Source organism: Gymnoscopelus braueri (assembly GCF_963280865.1).
Source record: "Gymnoscopelus braueri genome assembly, chromosome: 10".
NCBI classification, from domain to species: domain Eukaryota; kingdom Metazoa; phylum Chordata; class Actinopteri; order Myctophiformes; family Myctophidae; genus Gymnoscopelus; species Gymnoscopelus braueri.
Window position 1 is genome coordinate 10,633,201 of NC_137611.1, and position 21,146 is coordinate 10,654,346.

Sequence of the window (21,146 nt, forward strand, 5' to 3'; positions counted from 1 at the left end):
TGTTACCTTATGCAACTATTGGTGTGTCCACATGTGAGTGTAAGGTGAATAAAATAAAAAATAAACACTCCCTCCAGACACAATGGCAGTGCAGCAGCAGTGTGTGCATGCAGCATGCATTGCAGTGCTGCCGCTGTGTGTTGCATGCTGCATGCTGCATGCATGTGGCCTTTGAACCCATTGTTGTGTCGCGGGTGACGTCAGCGTCGTGGAAGGAAGGGAGGGAGGGAGACAGGCGGAGTGGCGTGTGTGTGTGCGTGTGTCCCAGTGTGTGTATGTGTGTGTGTGCCTGGCTCTAGAGCAGACAAAGGCGGCGGCGGCGGAGAGGAGGACAGGGTCAGGGAACAAGAAGAAGGAGAAGCAGGGACACTCACAAGGCTATCGGCTTGTTTTTATATTTATATAATATTATTTAACACACAGACACACTTCAACCTCCTCCTCCTCCTCTTCCCGCATGAACATGTGGTCATCATCATCATAGAAGCCACGACGGGACGAAGAAGAGGAACCGGGGCGGCGACACAAAGCCAAGGGGACTGACTCTCTCATCAGACAGCAGGAGGGGATCTGGGGGTAGGAAGGATTTAGCACCCATAGCAGCACCCACACTGTCCTGTTTGCGTCTTCTCCTCCCAACGCCCCCCCCCACCCACCACCCCAGACAGCCTTAGTGTGTGTGTTAGCTCCTAGTAGCTAGTAGTGTGTCTACTAGCCTCCTCGTCTCCTCTGGATGTGACCATCCTTCATCTAGCATCCAACCAGAACATTATCCACAAAGAACCAGACTGACTGAGGAGAAGACCCTCACTGAGGGACTGAGAGAGAGAGAGGGGGACAGATCGGGGTAAGTTGTGGGGGGTTGGGGGGTCCTATACTGGGGGGTTTTGGGGCTTGGTTTTGGGGGGGATATTTCCTGGGGTTGGGTCCTTTTTATTTAAATTCAGAAGGAAAGGGGGGGAGAAAGTGTGTGTTTGTGCGGCTGCTAACCTGCTAACAGCAGCTAGCATCGCTACTTCCAAACAAAGGGGTCGACAACGTGACTGAGTGGAGCTGCTAGCCTGGTGCTGCTGCTAGCTCTGCTGCTGCTCTGTCTGAGGAACATCACAAACACACAGACCTGATTTAGAAAGTATGATTGTTATTTTAAAACAAGTTTTCCATGTAAGTCGGGAGGGTCGGTGCTTTCCGTTTTAGAATAGAAGATTATTTTAGTTTTTATTTTTGACGTGGGACTTTATTTAGAGGAATTACAGAAGAAGGGCAGCGACACAACAGACCAGACAACACAGACCAGACAAAAGCTTGGGCGCCTAAAACCCTCCAGTATTAATTTATTCTATGGTTAGATGATGAGGAAACATGACACACCTAATGTATTTAACTGTGAGATGGCTGTTAATGGAACCAAATGGACCCGTTTTGGGGTCCATTTGTAGCAAACCTCAGAGTCACACAAAAGGATAAACAAACAGATTGTAGTTTTTTTTGGGGAGGGGGGTTTACTGTATTAACTGTTCTTTGTGTTGTTGTTTTTCCAGAGGGTGTGTGAGTGAGAGAGAGGAGTTCCAGGGAATCATAGTTTTAGCTCCATAGATGTGAATCCACGGGTGTGTGTGTGTTATCCTATCCTTTACTACGATGCCCAGCCCGCTTTTCCACCCGGACATCATGGACCACGACATGGTGGTCAGCAGCCAGCACAACGGGGTCGGGGGTCTGCCCCGCGGAGGAGGAGGTGGAGGGGGGGACTCGGACCAGGAGTCGTCCCGCGACGAGGACCAGCTCCACCATCACCACCACCACCATCACAGCCACCACCACCACAGCCATCACCACCACCAGGACGCCCTGCGCTTCGCCCTGGACCAGCTGTCCCTCATGGCCCTGGACAAGGTGGACCAGTGCGGCGGCGTGGTGGTGGACCCCCTGGACGTGGGGGTCCCCCAAGGGGGGCCGAGCCCCTCCGAGAACGGCGGAGGAGGAGGTTACGTGGACCTCCAGATGCTGGACTCCCAGCATCATCATCACCAGGGCGGCGGGTCGAGGGACTCGCCGTCCTCCTGCTCCCCGTCCCCCGAGTACTACGGTTCGGGGTCCGGCGGAGGAGGAGGAGGAGGGGGGGTCTACCACCACATGGCCGGCTCCCATCCCATGCTCCACGGAGGACCCCCGCCCGGACCCGGAGGGGAACAAAGCTCGTCCTCGGTGCTTTGCAGCCGGAAGAGAAGTGTCAACATGACGGAGTGCGTCCCCGTGCCCAGCTCCGAGCATGTGGCGGAGATCGTAGGGCGACAAGGTAAGAGGAGGAGGAGATCAGTGCTTTTGTTGTGGTGGTGTGAGTTTGTTTTTTTTTGGTTAGAAAACGTGGTTTTTGTTTATGTACAACTCACCAAATGGACCCTTAATGGGGGTCTGTCACCCTGAGAGTTTACACACTGTGACTATTGATTGATTGAATATTCTATTGACGAATTTTAGTACAAACAGTACAAGGAGTTAAAAAAAAGAGACTCCAAATGGATGATGATATACAACAACAAAAAAGCCAGAGGCTTGTTTCCACTGTCGGTCCATTAAACATTCAGTACTCAAAACAGCTGGAGCAAAAACAACAACAACAGAGCAACAACAGACAACGATAAATGTGTCTTTAAAATTGTATATATTGATATATATTTTTTTTAAATATATCAATTTTTACAGTGAAAATCGGGATCCAATAAAAAATGTCTCCTGTGTGTAAAATCTGTGGGGGTCCTTGAAACCCCCAAAAAGGTTGAAAATCACTGGCTCCAGCTGAACGGGATGTGATGGAAGCGGTGTGCTTCTTTGTTTGGGTTGGTGGGGTGGCTGAGGAGGAGGAGGAGGAGGGGGGGGGTCTGGGTTGGGTTGGTGTGGGGGGTTTATGCCACCATGGGCCAGGTGTTGTTGTGGTCGTGGTGGTGGAGGGTTCTGGACCTTGGCACTGGTGGTGGTGGTATTGGTGGGCTCTTGCATAACGTGGTGGGTAGTCCCTAAAAATAAATAAAAAGGCCATGCCTCCTGGTATCTTGTTATGTGTCACTGAAACAGCAGCAGTCTATATTGTGTAGACAATGGTGTGTGGATGTGTAGTTCATATGAGTGGAGAGAGGAGAGGAGAAGGGAGGGGGAGGGTCAGAGACAGACAGACAAAGCACTGGATTCATGTCGGGGTAGTCTGGACATGTCTAGCAGAGCAGTCTGTCTGCTGCTCGGTGCTGTCTGTCTGTCTGTCTGCTTCTGTCTGTCTGCTTGGTGCTCTTTCTGCTCTGCAGACAGACAGACACACACACTGTCTGTCTGTCTGTCTGCTTGGTGCTTTCTCTGCTGCTCTGCAGACACACAAAAGAAACACCAGCCAACCACATAGTATTTTAAACGGGACCTTTTTTAATCATGTCCGGATCCACAACAACCGAGCCTGATTGTGTTTCCTCCAGGGAAGAGGGAACCACAAAAAAAGTGTCACTTCTCTTAGTAGTGACACCGGGGGGGTCCGGGACCCACCGACCAACCAACCAGGGGTCGGGTCGGTCCCCCCCAAAAAATATGGGACGCTTCTTAGCCTTTGGGGGGCGGGGGGGGGGGCTGTAACAAGAGAATGTACAAATGGAACCGAATGGATTCGTTTCCATTTGTACATTCTCTTGAGTTGGATAAGATAATGGATAAAATGTATCGAATAGTGGTGGTGGGGGGGGGGGGGGGGTTGTTGTTGCGCCGATGGATCGAAGGCAGACGGCCGGTAGACACAGACACACACACACACACACACACACACGGTCGGGGCGGTGTTAACACGCCCTGCACCCAGCCTGTGTGTGTGTGTGTGTGTGTGGGGGGCTCTCTGCTCTGCTCAGCTCCTGCTCAGCCGGCATAACGTTTTTTATAATAAAACTAGCTAAATCTTACACATATTATATATGATGAATGATCATAATAATGTGTTATTTTAGTGTTTATTAGCGGGTTAGTCGCAGGTTTCATTGTTCTCTTTGTTTAAAAAGCCATGCTGCTGCTTCCCACCATGATGACATCACCACCCTGCGTCCTATTGGCTGCACCGCCTTAAAGGCACAGCGACCTCATTATGTATTCAAATTTACTGACAACAAATAATATAATTATAATAATATAATTATAAATAATACAAATATTCAGCTGCCTATATTGTGTATTGTAATAAAAATATACACTATATTATGCATTGTAATATTATATTATCATGTAATGATGTATAATATATTTATTATTAATATAATATGTTCATTACAATTTAAATATGGAAAAAAAATATGTAGTATAGTTTAATTTACATATATATATTGTATGCTATATTGTATGGCATAGTAGAGATCTACAAGCAAATAGATGTGTCCAAAATGTGACACGTTAGCTTGTAGATCTGTTCTTGGATTATGAGTGAAATCTTCAGGTTGTGTTCAGTGTTTACAAGCTTATTATTATGACATGAGAACACATGAATGTAGATTTGGTAGTTAATGTAGCCACTGTGTTTACCTGCTGCCGTTATAGATAACAAACCTTTATTGGTCCTCCTGAGCTGATGTAAGAGTAGAATGTGATAATAATAATAAACGCTTCGGCTGTAAGACAATTAAAATGTCACACCAGGTACGTCCAAGTCATAGTACATAATATGCATCTATTTAGTTTAATTCATTAAGGCAGTGATTCTCAAACTTGTCAAGGACCCCCAAATTAATATTTATTTGGGGATACATATACTGTATATTATAATATATGTAAGTATATGTATCTTAAAATATTTTGTGCCAGGGACCGCCATACAAGATGTGTGTTGTTAAAATGTTTCACACACAACAAATGTTTCTTTTTGTTTTTCACAATGCGTTGTGCATGAGCTTGTAGATCGGCTTTTTTTGTTTTGAATAGCCAATGTATGTTGGGTAAAAAATGTTGCTGCTATATTAACACATTTTGCTGGGGACCACCTGGAACCCCCCCAAGGACCCTGGGGGTACATTATGTAGGGAAATTGGTAATTGTAGTAGTCACGATGGGTAATGGACACTAGCCAATTATATTTTCTATTCTATCGGCCTCTTTGGCAGGTAAACGACTATCCTTTGGGGGTTCCTACAGCTTCCTACTGGATTTGATAAATCTTGTTCAGCTTATAAAATAGCACAGTTGGTTCCATTTTTAATCTATCAGCTCCCAGGGGACAACATAGGTGTTTTCCTGCTTCTATCCATGTGTTTTGTTTTTTATTACAAAAACAACAGTTTAACGTGACGTATGGGGTGGTTCTCAAACATGTTCATGTCAGGCACCCCCCAAATGGTTACGTATGTATTTGGCCACAGACCTCCATCTGAAAATATTTTGTGCTGGGCACAAAATATGTTTTGTTGTTGTTTTTAAATAGCCAATCAACAAGCTCACAACATTTGTTTCAAAGACGTGTTGATTCAAGTAGCAAAGTATAAAATAGGATTAAAGTGGTTAAAACTAATACCGGTAATCCAAAATGTTATTACATTTTGCTGGGGACCCCCTGGAAACCCCTCAAGTACCCCTGGGTGTCCCCTGACCCTACTTTGATAACCACTGACGTAATGAAACGCATTCGTTTATTTGAACGGATCCCCGTTAGCTGACGCCTTGACGTCAGCTAGTCTTTATCTCGGGTCCAAGACCAAGTCTATCTAGTCTATTTTTACCTATTGTTTGCCCCAGAATAGAGTTGCTAGGTAAAATACAAGCGGTTTAGTGGTCGGGCCCGAGTGGAATATGTATGAATATTTGAGCAGTAAGTTATGTCATTATAAAAAGTGTTTCCGTTTAGGATTCTGGGTGTTAACCTGGAAGACCTGGAAACGCATCTGTGTCACTTTAGATTTCTTTGGCTATTCAAAAATAGCAGATATACAAGCTCATAGCGCGGCACCGAGTGCCGCGCTATGAGCTTGTAGATCTGCTATTTTTGAAAAATATATTAAAAAAAAAAAAAAAAACGTTAGGATTTAGAAAACATTTTTAAGAATCGCCTCAGGTCTTGGGTTAATAACTCTATGAAAATATGTAATACATGTATTTCGTTGTTCATCTTGTTAACTTTTTTAGGTTGTAAGATCAAGGCCCTGCGTGCCAAGACCAACACCTACATCAAGACCCCGGTGCGGGGCGAGGACCCCGTGTTCATCGTGACGGGGCGCAGGGAGGACGTGGAGATGGCCAAGCGGGAGATCGTGTCGGCGGCCGAGCATTTCTCCATGATCCGGGCCTCCCGGTGCAAGGCCGGCGCCGGCACGGGAGGGCCCGGGACCGGAGCTGCAGGAGGAGGAGGAGGAGGAGGGTCTCTACCGGGACCCCCACACCTCCCCGGACAGACCACCATTCAGGTACATAACCACTACTGTATATGAGCACCATACAGGTAGCCCCCTGCACATACCAGTACAGTGGTTCTCTATTATTATTGACTTAAACCAGGGGTCTTCAACGTTTTCAGGCCAAGGACCCCCTAGCTGAGAGAGAGATGAAGCAGGGACCCCCCCCTCAATTGTATAAAATTGTGTTTCAGATTAAACCTTTTTTGTTTACTTGGTCTGCTCTTTTTTTCCCCTCTACACCAATACCTCTATGCCTAAAATTGCAGATCTACAAGCTCACAACGCCTTGCAGCTTGTAGATCTGCTATTTTAAAAAAAAAATCATTTCTTACAAAGATTTGGCGGACCCCCTAGGGGTCCCGGACCCCCTGTTGAAGACCCCTTACTTAAACAATATAATTGTTATAACATAACATTTCTAGTTTTTTTTATATGTATCTCTTAAAGGACGACTTCTTCGTCTTCATATAATTGGTCCTCAGTAATGCTCATGATAATACGGCACCATTTTTGTCTACTCAGTCTGTGTCTCAGAGGGGGGCTGTTATGTGGACTGTTCAGAAACCCGTCTACCAGTGACATCATCGATGGGGAATCCAAGATAATAGAAACTACAGGCTTTCTATTCCTGGAAAGTTAGCATGCTATAATGGAAGCCATTGTTCTCATGTTAATAAAAATTGAAATATTGAAGAGGAAAAAAATAACTTCCTAACGATGATGGTAGACGGGTTTCTGAAGTGTCCACAGCCCTCCTATGAGACACAGACTGAGTAGGAAAAAAAGACACCATTTTATCAGGATCTATTATATGAAGATAGGTTGAAAATGGGTGAAGTCGTCCTTTAACGAGGTGTGATTAGAGTATATCAAAGATTATTATTGTCTTAGCCGTTATTCTATCGATTAGCTTCTTCAATTAATAAAATAATCGAGCTGTATGTTGTTTTGTTGGGGGGGAGGCTACAAGCCAATCTACAAGCTCACAATGCCTCGTCGTGAGCTTGCCTTGTAGATCTGCTATTATGAAACAAATATAATTTTATATAATCAGTTAAATTGATTAGTTCAACATTAACCGTTGTGCTCCGAACAGAATCAGAAGCCTTAACACTGCATCCTCTTTAATCTAAACCCTGTTGTGCAGAAATGTCTTTCAACTAATTAAAGCCATAATTAGCCTGTACAACACAGGGACACATTGTTGTGTGGATGAGAAGGCTCATTCAGTGATATAAATATCAACACATGAACAGAATAGCTTCTCCACCAAAAGTACAGAAATAGCAGTGACTGGAGAAAATGTTTTTATTCTCCAGCTCTCTGTACCCCCTAGCGGTGTGTAGAGGTACTACAGGGGTACCTGAGATGAGGTGGAAAATTGACATTTTTATATTTTATTATTTTTAATGATAAAACATTGATAAAAAAAGGACCCTGAGCTTGCTGATTTGTGAAGTGTTAAATCAAATTATAAACATAAAACTAAAACTAAACAGTTCTTAAAAATAAAGTGATACTTATTTGATGTTATGCAAAAATAAAGTGATACTTATTTGCTGTTATGCTTTGAACTTATTGTCCAAATGTGGACTTAGTGAAAATGAAATGCTATGGCCACAGTTTAAAATACATTTGCTCAGGAAGCCAAAAAGTGACTTGACTCAGTTCTTTGATTGAAGGCCAACACTTCACAACAGATGAATTATTTAATATTATAAATGGTGTTATTTGCTGAATGTGTATGAGGTTTGTTTGCATTGTTAATGTTTGTTAACATTGGAGTAAAACAGACCTATTTTTTATTTATTTATGATGGGCAGAGAAAGTTCCAAACGAAAATCAAATCAAACTGTAGTCTATATGTTAAAAACAATCCCAGATTGGGCCCGTAATTTAAGCAGTCAGCTATATCCTTAATTGACCGGAGTCCTCCCAGGGCTCTGTACTTGGTCTGATCCTTTATTCCCATTTCATCAAATATTTTTGCCAAAAATTGCTGATCTACAAGCTCACAACACAACGTGTACCAATTGTTTCCCCCAAATAGAGATGTTAGGTAAATACAAGTGTCTGGAATAGCATCTGTTCAAATCCAAGATTGATTTATTTGGCTGTGTCTTCAGGTGCGGGTGCCCTACAGAGTGGTGGGTTTGGTGGTCGGGCCGAAGGGGGCCACCATCAAGCGCATCCAGCAGCAGACCCACACCTACATCGTGACGCCCAGCCGGGAGAAGGACCCGGTGTTCGAGGTGACCGGCATGCCCGAGAACGTGGACCGCGCCCGGGAGGAGATCGAGACCCACATCACGCTGCGGACGGGGGCCTTCGTGGACCTCCAGGGAGACAACGACTTCCACAGCAACGGCACCGACGTCAGCCTGGAGGGCCTGGGCGCGCTGAGCGGCGGGCTGGGGGCGGCGCTGTGGTCCAGGGCCACCAACCATCACCCTGCCGCCGCTGCGCCTCCGCCCCCTCCTCCTCCCCCTCCGCCTCCCCCTCCCATGGCCATGCATCACTCGTCCTCCAGCCGGAAGCTGTCGGCCTCCGCCTCCACCTACCACGCTGGCACCGCGCACAACGGCGCTCTGAGCTCGGACGGCTACAGCGCCTCCCGCAGGGCCACGGAGGGAGGCAGCCCCACCAGCCCCTTCAGCACGGGCTCCAGCAGCGCCGGAGGAGGAGGCGGCGGAGGAGGAGGCTTCACCTTCGGGGGAGACTCCACCCCGGGGCTGCCCTCCTCCGAGGAACTGGGCTTCGAATTCAGCGCCTCCAACATCTGGGCGCCTTTCGTGAACGGCGGCGGCGGCGCGGGCGGCAAGACGGCCAACCCCTCCTCCTCTTCCTCCTCCTCCCAGCAGCAGCAGCCGCTTCGCCGCAACAGCAGCGGCCTCAGCGGCGGCGCCATCACCCCGCGCCTCTCCCCCACGCTGCCCCAGGACGCCGGCGTGGGACCCATGGATCACCCGCTGGCCCGCCGGGCCCAGAGCGACCCCCTCAGCACCCTCTCCTGGCTGCAGTCCGGCGGCGCGGGGGGCGCCGGCTCCTTCTCCGGGGCGTCCAGCTCCAGCTCCGGAGGGTCGTCCACCGGCTACTCGTCGTGCTCGGCCTCCTCCCTGCCCGGCGGCTCGCCCACCGACTCGGAGGGAGGCAGCAGCGGGATGGCCCTCAGCGCCGCCATGCTGGGCCGGCTGAAGGCCGCCGGCCTCCAGCCCACCCCGGTGGGGGGGGTGGGCGCGGGAGCGGGGCTGGTGGGCATCGGCCCCGCCGGCGCCATCCTCAACAGGGACTGCTTCGTGTGTTTCGAGAGCGAGGTGACGGCGGCCCTGGTGCCCTGCGGCCACAACCTGTTCTGCATGGAGTGCGCCGGGCAGATCTGCCAGTCGTCGGAGCCGGAGTGCCCCGTGTGCCACACTCCTACCACACAGTGCATCCGCATCTTCTCCTAATGCGGGGGCCGGGGCTGTCGTGTGAGTGGTGGAAAGGGCAGGAGGGACGCAACTGAAGTCGTCCTACTGTCAAGAGACATATTTGGGGGCTCGTCCGAGCTGCTGTGGAGGAGCAGATGGAAGGACTGACCCTCACACGCATAGGACGGACCGTGATAAAATGCATTAATAACAGATGATGACACTATATGGATGTTGATTTATTGCTAATAACTATGTCAAGATTAATAATAATAATAATTACAATAATAATAATGACTTATTTTCTGAGTGAAGACCATTGAAACTGGACTGCCGAGGCAGAAGCTGTGGGGCTACGGACGGTCTCACAATGTTGACTCGCGGAAGGAAACCAGTGTCTTATCTTTATTCAGGCCTTCGTTTTGGACCTGGTCCGGGTCTGCACAGCTCCACATAGTCCAGTCTGCTGACCGGCCGGTCTCTCTCTCTCTCTCTCTGTCTGTCTCTCTATCTATCTCTCTCTCTTTCTCTCTCTCTCCGTTCTGTTCATTCTGGCTTCTTCAAGATTTCTTATCTGCCTGCTTTCACTCACAAAGCCTTTTTCCTTTGGACTCTTTTTGTACTTAGCAGATATTTTTCGACAAAGCCGCACTAGGCCTGTGCACTTTTCTACTCATTTTTTTGTTTTCGTCTCGTGTTCTTGGGCGGGACCGACGAAGGCGTTGAAACGGCGCTCTGGCGCGGTCGGTCCTGCTCTCCGCTCATACTGTTGTTGTTGTTGTGTGAAACATTAAGCTGTTGTTCCTTCATCTTGGGACTTGTTTAGCCACTTCAGCCCTAAACACTTTGTCGTATGGCGAGTAGCGAAAATAGCCGATCTGCAAGCTCTACAAATGCTTCGCACCACGACATGTTGTGAGCTCGCAGATCGGCAATTTTTTGCTATTTATTTAAAATGTTGGCCTATAAAAGACATAAATAGGTTGTAAGTGGTTAAAACGTTACGTCAGGAGCCTATCAGACCAATATATATACCCGAGGAACCTCTAAAGGATTATCGCTGTTTTTATTTTTTTATTGCCACACAAATATGAACAAATTTTAGTCTACCATTAATTCTAAATGAATGGGGAGCAATAGGAGAAAGAGGAATGTAATTCGTACGTTCACTAAAATCACCTTAAAAAAAAACAATAACATTCTTTTTTTGTACACTAAACTTTGACCTCCCCCCAAAAAATGTCTAGCAACGCTGTGAAACCCTGTGGCTCTTCGTTAATTATCATTTTTAACGACTGGGAAAAACTTGATTTAATATAATGTTTGAAGGAATGTGTATGAGGTCAGTTTCTCTTATTCCTTTGGTCTGCCTGACAATCTATCTGCATCTCTCTTCTTAGTTTTTTTTGATTGGTTGAGCCCAGTGTTGCGCTCACGTGTGTGTGTGTGTGTGTGTGTGTGTGAGAGTCGGGGTAGATTTGAATGCACAGCCATGTGTTAGATAATAGCGATAGTTATATGATTCCTACATGATGAGACATTGGTTTGTCTGGATGACCGAGGTCATTGAGGTTTAGGGTTCTAATCCCGCTGTACCTCCCATTTAAAGCCTCAGAACGAAGGGAAGCAAATCCACCCATCCATCCATCCTAGGACACTTATTCTCCCCCGCTGTCCTTCTCTGGACCCCCTCCTCTGTCAGTCTGTTACACTTAGATAGGTCGATCCAGTGTTTTTAAATAGTTTTTTGTACTCTTTAACTTGACTTGTCAAAGTAAGTGTGTGGCTTTATGGTATGTTTTTTGAAGTGTGGGCTAAAGAAAAAACGGGGGGGGGGGGGGTTCTTCTTCTTTACGCGATGTCTCACACACGTTGAATGTCTCGTCCAGGAGGGAGGGGTCTTAGTTAGTTGACGGGAGATGGCAGCCCCCCCCCCTTCTGAAATGGTGGGTTACGACGTGGGGCTGGAGTTTAGTGAGCCGTCTTTTTCATGCACTGCAACCCCCCTCCACTCCCCCCCCCCACCCTGAAAAGAAAAAAAAACAGAAAAGAAAGAAAAAAAGACATCCCTGTTCTTGTTTTTAGTTTCTTTTGTATGTTTTTTTTTTTTTTGTCTTCCACCCCCCCCCCACCCCACCCCCCAACTTAACACAGCCAAGCTGTATGGCACTCTTCTCAAATGGCCCCCTCGTCTGCCCCATAGAGCTGTACTCTTTGGCCCCCGAATCAAGTGCACTATATGGAGGAGAAGTCATTCTGAGACTCGTCCTGTGTTTTTTTTTCATTATAGCGCAAAACGGGAGCGACTCATCTCATGAGCCTGTTGGCGCGCAACCCGTCGGATTTGTATTTTCCGTGTTTTCGTGTATTTCTAAAAGTGTGAGTTGGTTCGCATTTACCTGCCTCCTTTTTTTTTTTTTTTAAATAACGTATGGCTTGGACATGTCGGTGTGATGATGGTTTAAATGGTTGTCGTCGTCGTCGTCAGTATGCAGCCCTTTATTTTTGAACATTTAAAAACCAACAGGAATAATCTCATCGAATCGAGAGACAAAGCCATGACGACGGAATCGAATCAAGGAAAAAAAACGCAAAACGACTTTGACGCTTAAGGGCTTCCTATGACTGCACAGACATTGCATTTTCTCGAGCTTCTCATTGGTCACACACGATAGCCAGAATAATCAAATATAATCCTTTTTATGGCAGCTAGTAGCTAGGTCATCCAGGGCTTCCAGACACTTTGTCGTGTTCCAATCCCAACAGCTGCAGAATGTGTTGCTTCTTATTTATTTGTCCTATTCGCCGACTGGTCTACTACACCTGCACACGGGTGTTCAACCGGGTCCTCTTAGGTCATACAGATCCTGTGAATAAAGTACGGAGCGCCAAATGCCTCATTTAATGCTCCGTCGTGAAGCGAATATATTAAATGAGGTCCGGGCGGGGCGCTATTCAAAATGCATTTAGTTTCCCTCCCTTGATGTAATCGCAGATCGGAAAAGGATCAGGTTTATTTTTTTCCACGTTAAGGGAAGGAAGGAGGATGCGTCCGACTTAGAGTAGACGATTGTCTCCCTGGCTGCGGAGTTGAAACGAAATGACAAAAAACAACAACAACAAAGAAACTTAATGGGAAGATGCTGCTGCTGTTAATGGTGCTACACCCCGGCCTAAACGGTTAAACCTTGTTAGCTTGTGTTGCTTCTCCTCCAGATGCCTGACTGTAGATTTTGCTACTTTGGTGTGCGAAGGGGCGGGGCAGCCCCTCCCTCTTCTTCTTCCGACACACGGCTAATCTAATAAGTGGCTGTCCTGGTTTAACACTGCAGCGGTGTTGAACGGTTCTGGCCCCCACAAGGCAGGCAGGCAGGCAGCGCAGAGGGAAACATGCCTGGGAGCTGGTCCCGCAAGGCAGGCAGCGCAGAGGGAAACATGCCTGGGAGCTGTAATTAGTGGTCTCTTCTCACAGAGACTAGCCTATGGTGCTTTTTGGTGCAACTCCCTACTGAGACACTGAAGAACAAACAGGATCTGCTAGTTGTTGTATGCTAGCTAGTTCAGGGCCTAGATCCCCCCCCAAACCTGGCCGACGATAGTTCTTCCAGTGCACTGTGTTAGAACTGGCAACCCTCTTCCTCGCTCCTGCTGCCCCCGTGTGGGACTGTTGACTTAGGGCTGGGCGATGAGGCTTCAAATCGATATCACCGTTATGTCGATTACGATTAACCACTTAAAACCCTGTAGTACTTAGTTAAACTGAAACGAATTTGGGTGTCAACTGTACTCGGACCGCTTTTTTCTGTCTACGCCAAATCTCTATTCTCTTCGCCAAAAATCTTCAAGCTCAAAATGAGTCGCATTTTGAGCTTGTAGATCTGCTATTTTGGCGTATATGGATGTCGGGGGTTCCAGTGGTTAATGAAAGATTATTGAAAAAACGAGTGAAAATCATTGTACAACGAAGTAAAATACAGTGTTAAGTGGTTAATAAGACTAATTGATTTGCTCGATTATTAAAAGAAAATCGGTTAGAGCTTTTTACGTGTCAATTTGATGATGTATAAAAAGAAGAAAAAACCTGCTTCGAAAAGCAGAAAAAACATACACGAGCCAGATTAAGTTGGTTATTGGTTCTAAATATCGGTTTCTCGAGATATTTTTGATGAATTGCCCAGCCCTGATGTCACGTTTAAAATTGGCAATCCACCCTGGCCGACGCTGGGGGTCTGATGTCAAATGTTGCATCATCATCAGATGCAGTTGTGTGTGTGTGTGTGTGTGTGTGAGAGGTTTCTAATGACTGTCGCTCAAAGTCTGCATCGAGGTCGATTCTTCTAAAGCCTTTCTGCTAACTGTCCCAAGTCTTCTTTATTTAAAAGTTTAATTTTATTCAAGAAATGGAAGGTGTCGAACATGCCAGGTGAATCTAAAGTAGATTCTGGTGTTGCACCACGATACCTCTGGCCAACCAGAGACAGTTTTAGGGTAATGTACAGTAGCTTAATTGTTAAAAAACTTTTAAAATAAAAAACCCACAAAAATAAAAAAAGAAAAGGTACAAATATTCTCATACTGACTGCTGATTTGTTTTCCTTTTTTTTTTTTAAAGCTGAACTTATCCCCCCTCCCCCGTTCCCTCTGTAAGGTTTTGAAAACAGGGTTCCTTGAGGCATGCTAGCCAGTGACCTCTGACATTTTGTTTTGTTTTTTGTTTTCAAGACAAAGCGGGGTGCATAAAGGTCGGCGCCAATTCGGGGGGAGGGGGATCGTTCCTCCCTCAAGCCTCCCGCTTGTCTGTTTTTTGCTTTAATTCTTTTTGTATGCAGAACCAAAATGAAAAACGTCAGCAAACTTTTAAGGTTTCAGGCCTTGACCTGTATTGTGTGTGTAAATACCCTGAATACAATCATTTGGGATCGCGTTTTTAAAAAAAAAGTTTAAAAAGGACTTAATTGAAGATAAGTGTAGTTTTTAAGAACATGTATCATTATTTGTAAGTTAACCATCTGCATGTCTTCAAGCCACCAGGCATTAGCTAATAATTTTAAGAGGAAAGAAGGAAAGAAAAAAGAAAAAAAAAACACTTTTTACACATTTTATTTTTACAATTTTATTTGCGTACCTAAATATCCCAGACAATAATGTGACCCTTTTTTTATTACTTCAAATTAATTTTATTTTCCTTTTTTTTGTTTTGTTTTTAAATTTCTTTATTTCCTGTGTACAACATATAAGCAATTTATAACAAAATGAGAAAAAAATTATTGAAGAAATTTTAAAATTGAAATATATTTTATTTGAAAGTTTATGGACCTTTTAACCGTGAGCCGGAAAAAAATTGTATAATGGTATAATTTCAGCTGACTTGACGGTTATGAGATATGTATCAAGAGTTTTATTTTTTATGCTTCTTTAATAAAATCTTGTTTTTTGTTTTCTTTTGTTTCATTTTTTTACTGTAAAACAATAATCCACTTGTCTGTCTTTATTTCTGGCAAGTTTGGAAGATGCCTTTTTTACAATTGACCACATGGTGGCGGTATAGTCATGTCCTAAGCAGAACCTCCAGTCACATAATGCATATTATTCTCAACCTGTGGGGGTCCAGTAAATTGACAATTTAACAAACTATACTATAAAAACGTCACATTGGCCAAATTGTCAAATTATATAATAAAGTGGCTGATCTACCCATGGTGCAACTCTTACAATTCCAAGTGCTTATCAGGGTTGGTGGTCCCCAGTTCAAGATTATTTTGGTTCAACGTCCAAGGTTTCCACCCGAAAGCGCCAAAAGTACATTTACACATAGTGTACTTGAGGTGAAGTTTGAGGAGCTATTAAGTATTTAAAAAAAGAGCTCTGGTCCTCTTAGCCTAGACAGTGGAGTTCCTCAGGAACTCCACTGTCTAGGCTAATGGACCAGAGCTAACTTCATACTATAATTCACAGGCAAATTAACTTTTTACTCCACTTCAACTATGTGGTAGTGACGAGTTACTTTGAAGATTTTGATTATTATTCCAAAATATGTACATTAACCAATTAAGACCAGGTTTAAGTCAGGATAAGTAAAAAATACCTCAAGGTTTTACTCAGTTGTGAGCTTAAACTTTGAGCTTAAACTTTAAGCTCACAACTGAGTAAAACCTTGAGGTATTTTTTATTTTGGAGAATTTGAGTACTAGTGGAGTATTTCTACCGGAGTACTTCTACTCCACTAGTATTCGATGTCTCAGTGACAAATATTGTACTTTTACTCCACTGCAATTTTTTGCACATTTTAGCTTTTGTAGATTTTGTTTATTATTACAGAACATAAGGGATCTACAAGATGAAGGAGATTTTTTTCCAGGAGAAGGGGCCTACTGACCACGCCCCCAAGTGGGGGGTCTGGGGTCCCCCCCCCCCCCCCCCAGGAATTTTTAACAGAGTAGATGTAATTTCCAGTATTCTGGTGGATTTGGGGAGTTTGACAACTTTTATCAGGCTTTACTTACATAGGATCCATTAAAAAGTTAAAAGTAGCAATAAAAGATAGCGTAGCTATCTGCCTGAAGTGGGCGGAACCCAAGCTTCTTCCGGTCTCCTAAAAAGGCGTCCGCCCACTTCACGCAGATAGCAACGTGAGACGCGAGACTATGCAGATACGGGAAGTAAAGCAGAGATGGTGTGTCTTGACGATTTTTGTTGCGCATTTGATGACTTTCATCAAAAACAGCTGGGGGGGGGGTTCCAGGGGGTCCCCAGCAAAATGTTATTATTAACCCATTAACTGCCAGAGGTATTTTCATATTTTTTTAGCCAGTGCCAGACTTTTTCATTGAAAAAAAAAAAGTTCTCAGGAGCCGAGATACAGAATTTTTAAGTTTTAAGTTAACAAGGAAGTGGATAGGAGTCTAGATCTTCGAAAAATCATATCTCCTTGGTCTTTGGGTCAAATTGGAAAAAATATATATATAAAAAAATATATATATATATATATATTTTTTTTAGTTCACGTAGATCTACGCGATTGGCACGTGGCGGCTTTAAATAGGTTCGCATAGATCTACGTGATTGGCAGTGAATCAGTTTTAAATATGGCTCTTTTATTGCTACTTTTAACTTTTCCGTCCCGTCCCGTTCCCCCCGTTCGTCCCGTTGCCCGTCCGTCTCAAACACACACACACACACACACACACACACACACACACACTCTCTGTGTGTGCTTGCAATACTTTGCCATGCTTTCTCCCTGGATCTATTTATTGCGGTCGCGTTTCCTTTCTTGCTTAAATACATTTGACTTCCTTGTATGATTTCATGAGCTGCTGCAGTGCTGCTATTCAGCCACAGAGAAGAACGCTGCTCTGGTTTTGGACTCCGTGATTGGTCAAGTTCAAGGAATCTGCGCTCGAGTTCATGGTCTTTTATAGAAATACGTCGCCGGCGAATCGCCGCCCATTCAGCCTGGCTTCATTATCCTGGCTGGACACAGCCTGGCTTGACATAGCCTAGCTCGACAAAGTTGCTCCTTTTCAGCCTGGCTTGGCGTCTGAGGAACGGAATAAACGAGGCTTTTCGGACCCGACTTTGTCAAGCCTGGATTTGGCTTAAGGCCAGGCTTTTTTAATTCACCTTTTGAGGAACAGGCCCCTGGTTGCTATGTTGTTGTTGTCCTCGTATCAAAGCCCCGCCTCGCAGCTCCGTGCCTAAAAACAAGCGCTCCCCTTCCAATTTCCCTGGAATGCCAATTTACCTGTGACATATATACTGTCCTCTGCACTTTAACAACAGTCTCAAATTCTAAGGCACACACATTGCCACATCCAGGACCTCTGGTTTACCAGGCAGACCCACTAACCACTCAGTTGTGGCACTCTTGACATTAAACTAATGTCTGAAAATGAAAGGAAACAAAAGGCAGACTATACCAAGTCAGAGTGAAGCTTTAGAAAATGTACGTTGTGTAAAACAAAAATGAAAAAAGTTAGACTATACTAATTTGTTTAAGTCAGAGTCATAAGTTTACAAAATGTACTAAAGTACACTGAATGTCTGTGTCTCCATCACTGAAAATAACATACATGTAAACAGACATACGATCCCACTGGAGTCTTTACTATGATGCTTTCCTTTGCAGGCTGGCGTCCATAAGATCAACTGAACATCACCAAGAGTCCAGAAGATCAACTTCTGATCCTTACAGGTCTGTAACTCTGAGAGTGTACACATGGAACCAAATGGACCTGTTTGGTTCCATGTGTACACTCTCAGAGTTACAGACCTGTAAGGGTCCATTTGGACCCCAGGTGCTTCCCCCCAGACCGTATCTTGAGAAACTGCCTACAACTCATTTTAATTCCTGACTTTCTCATTGGTCAGGGAAATGTTTCCTCACAATCTATTGGCTGAAGTGTATCTCTCTATTGTTAAACTTGCGCCTCAGTGGCCAAGAACATGTATTTCCCTGTGCCGTGATGTCTGTGAGAAGCTGAACGTTGCAATAAAGATGAACCGCGATGTTTCAAGCTGTCCGTCTTATATATTTACTGACTCAATTCATTGGTGTAAAGTAACTAAGTACGATTTTGAGGAATGTTTACTTCAGTGGAGTATTTAGTGTCACTCTATTATAGTGTCTCTATGTTATAGTGTTAGTGTCTCTAAATATTATAGTGTTTCTATATTTTAGTCTGTCTATATTATAGCGTCTTATAGTCTCTCTATATTATAGTGTCTCTATATTATGGTGTCTTATAGTCTCTCTATATTATAGTCTCTCTATATTATAGTGTTTTAGTGTCTCTATATTATAGTGTCTCTATATCATAGTGTTAGTGTCTCTATATTCTCTCTATATCATAGTGTTAGTGTCACTCTATATTATAGTGTCTCTATATTCTCTCTATATCATAGTGTTAGTGTCACTCTATATTATAGTGTTTTAGTGTCACTCTATATTATAGTGTGTCTTATAGTCTCTCTATATTATAGTGTCTCTATATTATAGTGTCTCTATATTCTCTCTATATCATAGTGTTAGTGTCACTCTATATTATAGTGTTTTAGTGTCACTCTATATTATAGTGTGTCTTATAGTCTCTCTATATTATAGTGTCTCTATATTATAGTGTCTCTATATTATAGTGTTAGTGTCTCTATATTCTCTCTATATCATAGTGTCTCTATATTCTCTCTATATCATAGTGTTAGTGTCACTCTATATTATTGTGTCTCTATATTATAGTGTCTCTATATTCTCTCTATATCATAGTGTTAGTGTCACTCTATATTATAGTGTTTTAGTGTCACTCTATATTATAGTGTGTCTTATAGTCTCTCTATATTATAGTGTCTCTATATTATAGTGTTAGTGTCTCTATATTCTCTCTATATCATAGTGTCTCTATATTCTCTCTATATCATAGTGTTAGTGTCACTCTATATTATTGTGTCTCTATATTATAGTGTCTCTATATTCTCTCTATATCATAGTGTTAGTGTCACTCTATATTATAGTGTTTTAGTGTCACTCTATATTATAGTGTGTCTTATAGTCTCTCTATATTATAGTGTCTCTATATTATAGTGTCTCTATATTCTCTCTATATCATAGTGTTTAGTGTCACTCTATATTATAGTGTTTTAGTGTCACTCTATATTATAGTGTGTCTTATAGTGTCTCTATATTATAGTGTCTCTATATTCTCTCTATATCATAGTGTTAGTGTCTCTATATTCTCTCTATATCATAGTGTTAGTGTCTCTATATCATAGTGTTAGTGTCTCTATATTCTCTCTATATCATAGTGTTAGTGTCACTCTATATTATTGTCTCTATATCATAGTGTCTCTATATTCTCTCTATATCATAGTGTTAGTGTCACTCTATATTATTGTGTCTCTATATTATAGTGTCTCTATATTCTCTCTATATCATAGTGTTAGTGTCACTCTATATTATTGTGTCTCTATATTATAGTGTCTCTATATTCTCTCTATATCATAGTGTTAGTGTCACTATATATCATAGTGTTAGTGTCACTATATTCTCTCTATATCATAGTGTTAGTGTCACTATATTATAGTGTTTTAGTGTCTTACTTATAGTCTCTCTATATTATAGTGTCTTACTTATAGTCTCCCTATATTATAGTGTTTTAGTGTCTATATTATAGTGTCACTCTATATCATAGTGTTAGTGTCACTCTAAATTATAGTGTTAGTTTCTCTATTATTCTCTCTTGCTCCACCCCTTCCTCTCTCTAGCTAGCGCCGCCCCTTCCTCGCTCTAGCTTCGCCCCTCTAGCTCCGCCCCTTCCTCTCTCTAGCTCTGCCCCTCTAGCTCCGCCCCTTTATCTCTAGCTCCGCCCCTCTAGCTCCACCCCTTCCTCGCTCTAGCTCCGCCGCTTCCTATCTGGCTGCGCCCCTCTAGCTCCACCCCTTCCTGTATCTAGCTCCGCCCCTCTAGCTCCACCCCTTCTGGCTCCACCCTTTCCTCTCTCTAGCTCTGCCCCTTCCTCTCTCTAGCTCCGCCCCTTCCTCTATCTAGCTCCGCCCCTTTCTCTCTAGCTCCACCCCTTCTGGCTCCACCCTTTCCTCTCTCTAGCTCTGCCCCTTCCTCTCTCTAGCTCCGCCCCTTCCTCCCTCTCTCTGTAAGATTTCAGCTGCCCGTTTATCTCTTTTCTATAACCCCTCCGCTTTATTGTCTGGAAACCACGGGGGGAGAGAAGCCCCCGCGCCCACTCCCCACACCCACTTGAGTGAGTAACCTACTAACCGACACAGGGACCCTCGTCAGTAACCCTACAAGGGGCTGGTCAACTAGTTCTAGCCATGCTTGTCCTTGTGCCCATGACTTAGTCCACTACGCCATCAGTAGCCCTTAGTGTCTCTATATTATGGTGTCTTATAGTCTCTCTATATTATAGTCTCTCTATATTATAGTGTTTTAGTGTCTCTATATTATAGTGTCTCTATATCATAGTGTTAGTGTCTCTATATTCTCTCTATATCATAGTGTTAGTGTCACTCTATATTATAGTGTCTCTATATTCTCTCTATATCATAGTGTTAGTGTCACTCTATATTATAGTGTTTTAGTGTCACTCTATATTATAGTGTGTCTTATAGTCTCTCTATATTATAGTGTCTCTATATTATAGTGTCTCTATATTCTCTCTATATCATAGTGTTAGTGTCACTCTATATTATAGTGTTTTAGTGTCACTCTATATTATAGTGTGTCTTATAGTCTCTCTATATTATAGTGTCTCTATATTATAGTGTCTCTATATTATAGTGTTAGTGTCTCTATATTCTCTCTATATCATAGTGTCTCTAT

The 21,146-nt window shown here is 43.8% G+C and overlaps 2 protein-coding genes across 2 annotated transcripts in view; one reads left to right on the forward strand and one right to left on the reverse strand.

The window, feature by feature from the left end:
* sirt6 (sirtuin 6) overlaps positions 1 to 21,146 on the reverse strand; it is a 372,587-nt gene that overhangs the window by 74,644 nt on the left and 276,797 nt on the right. The gene's annotated exons all lie outside the window — the stretch shown is intronic.
* Positions 310 to 15,278, forward strand: LOC308092961 (RNA-binding protein MEX3B). The gene is made up of 4 exons (XM_080439134.1): positions 310 to 847; positions 1,542 to 2,299; positions 6,136 to 6,413; positions 8,531 to 15,278. Exons 2-4 carry the CDS (start codon positions 1,642 to 1,644, stop codon positions 9,851 to 9,853), a joined length of 2,259 nt encoding a protein of 752 aa, XP_080295260.1. The 5' UTR covers positions 310 to 847; positions 1,542 to 1,641; the 3' UTR covers positions 9,854 to 15,278.

Excerpts from the sequence above, each read along its gene's own strand:
- LOC308092961 (XM_080439134.1), top strand. The coding sequence starts at position 1,642 with ATGCCCAGCCCGCTTTTCCACCCGGACATCATGGACCACGACATGGTG. Across the intron at positions 2,300-6,135 it reads GGAGATCGTAGGGCGACAAG|GTTGTAAGATCAAGGCCCTG; the intron begins GTAAGAGGAGGA and ends TAACTTTTTTAG. Across the intron at positions 6,414-8,530 it reads CCGGACAGACCACCATTCAG|GTGCGGGTGCCCTACAGAGT; the intron begins GTACATAACCAC and ends CTGTGTCTTCAG.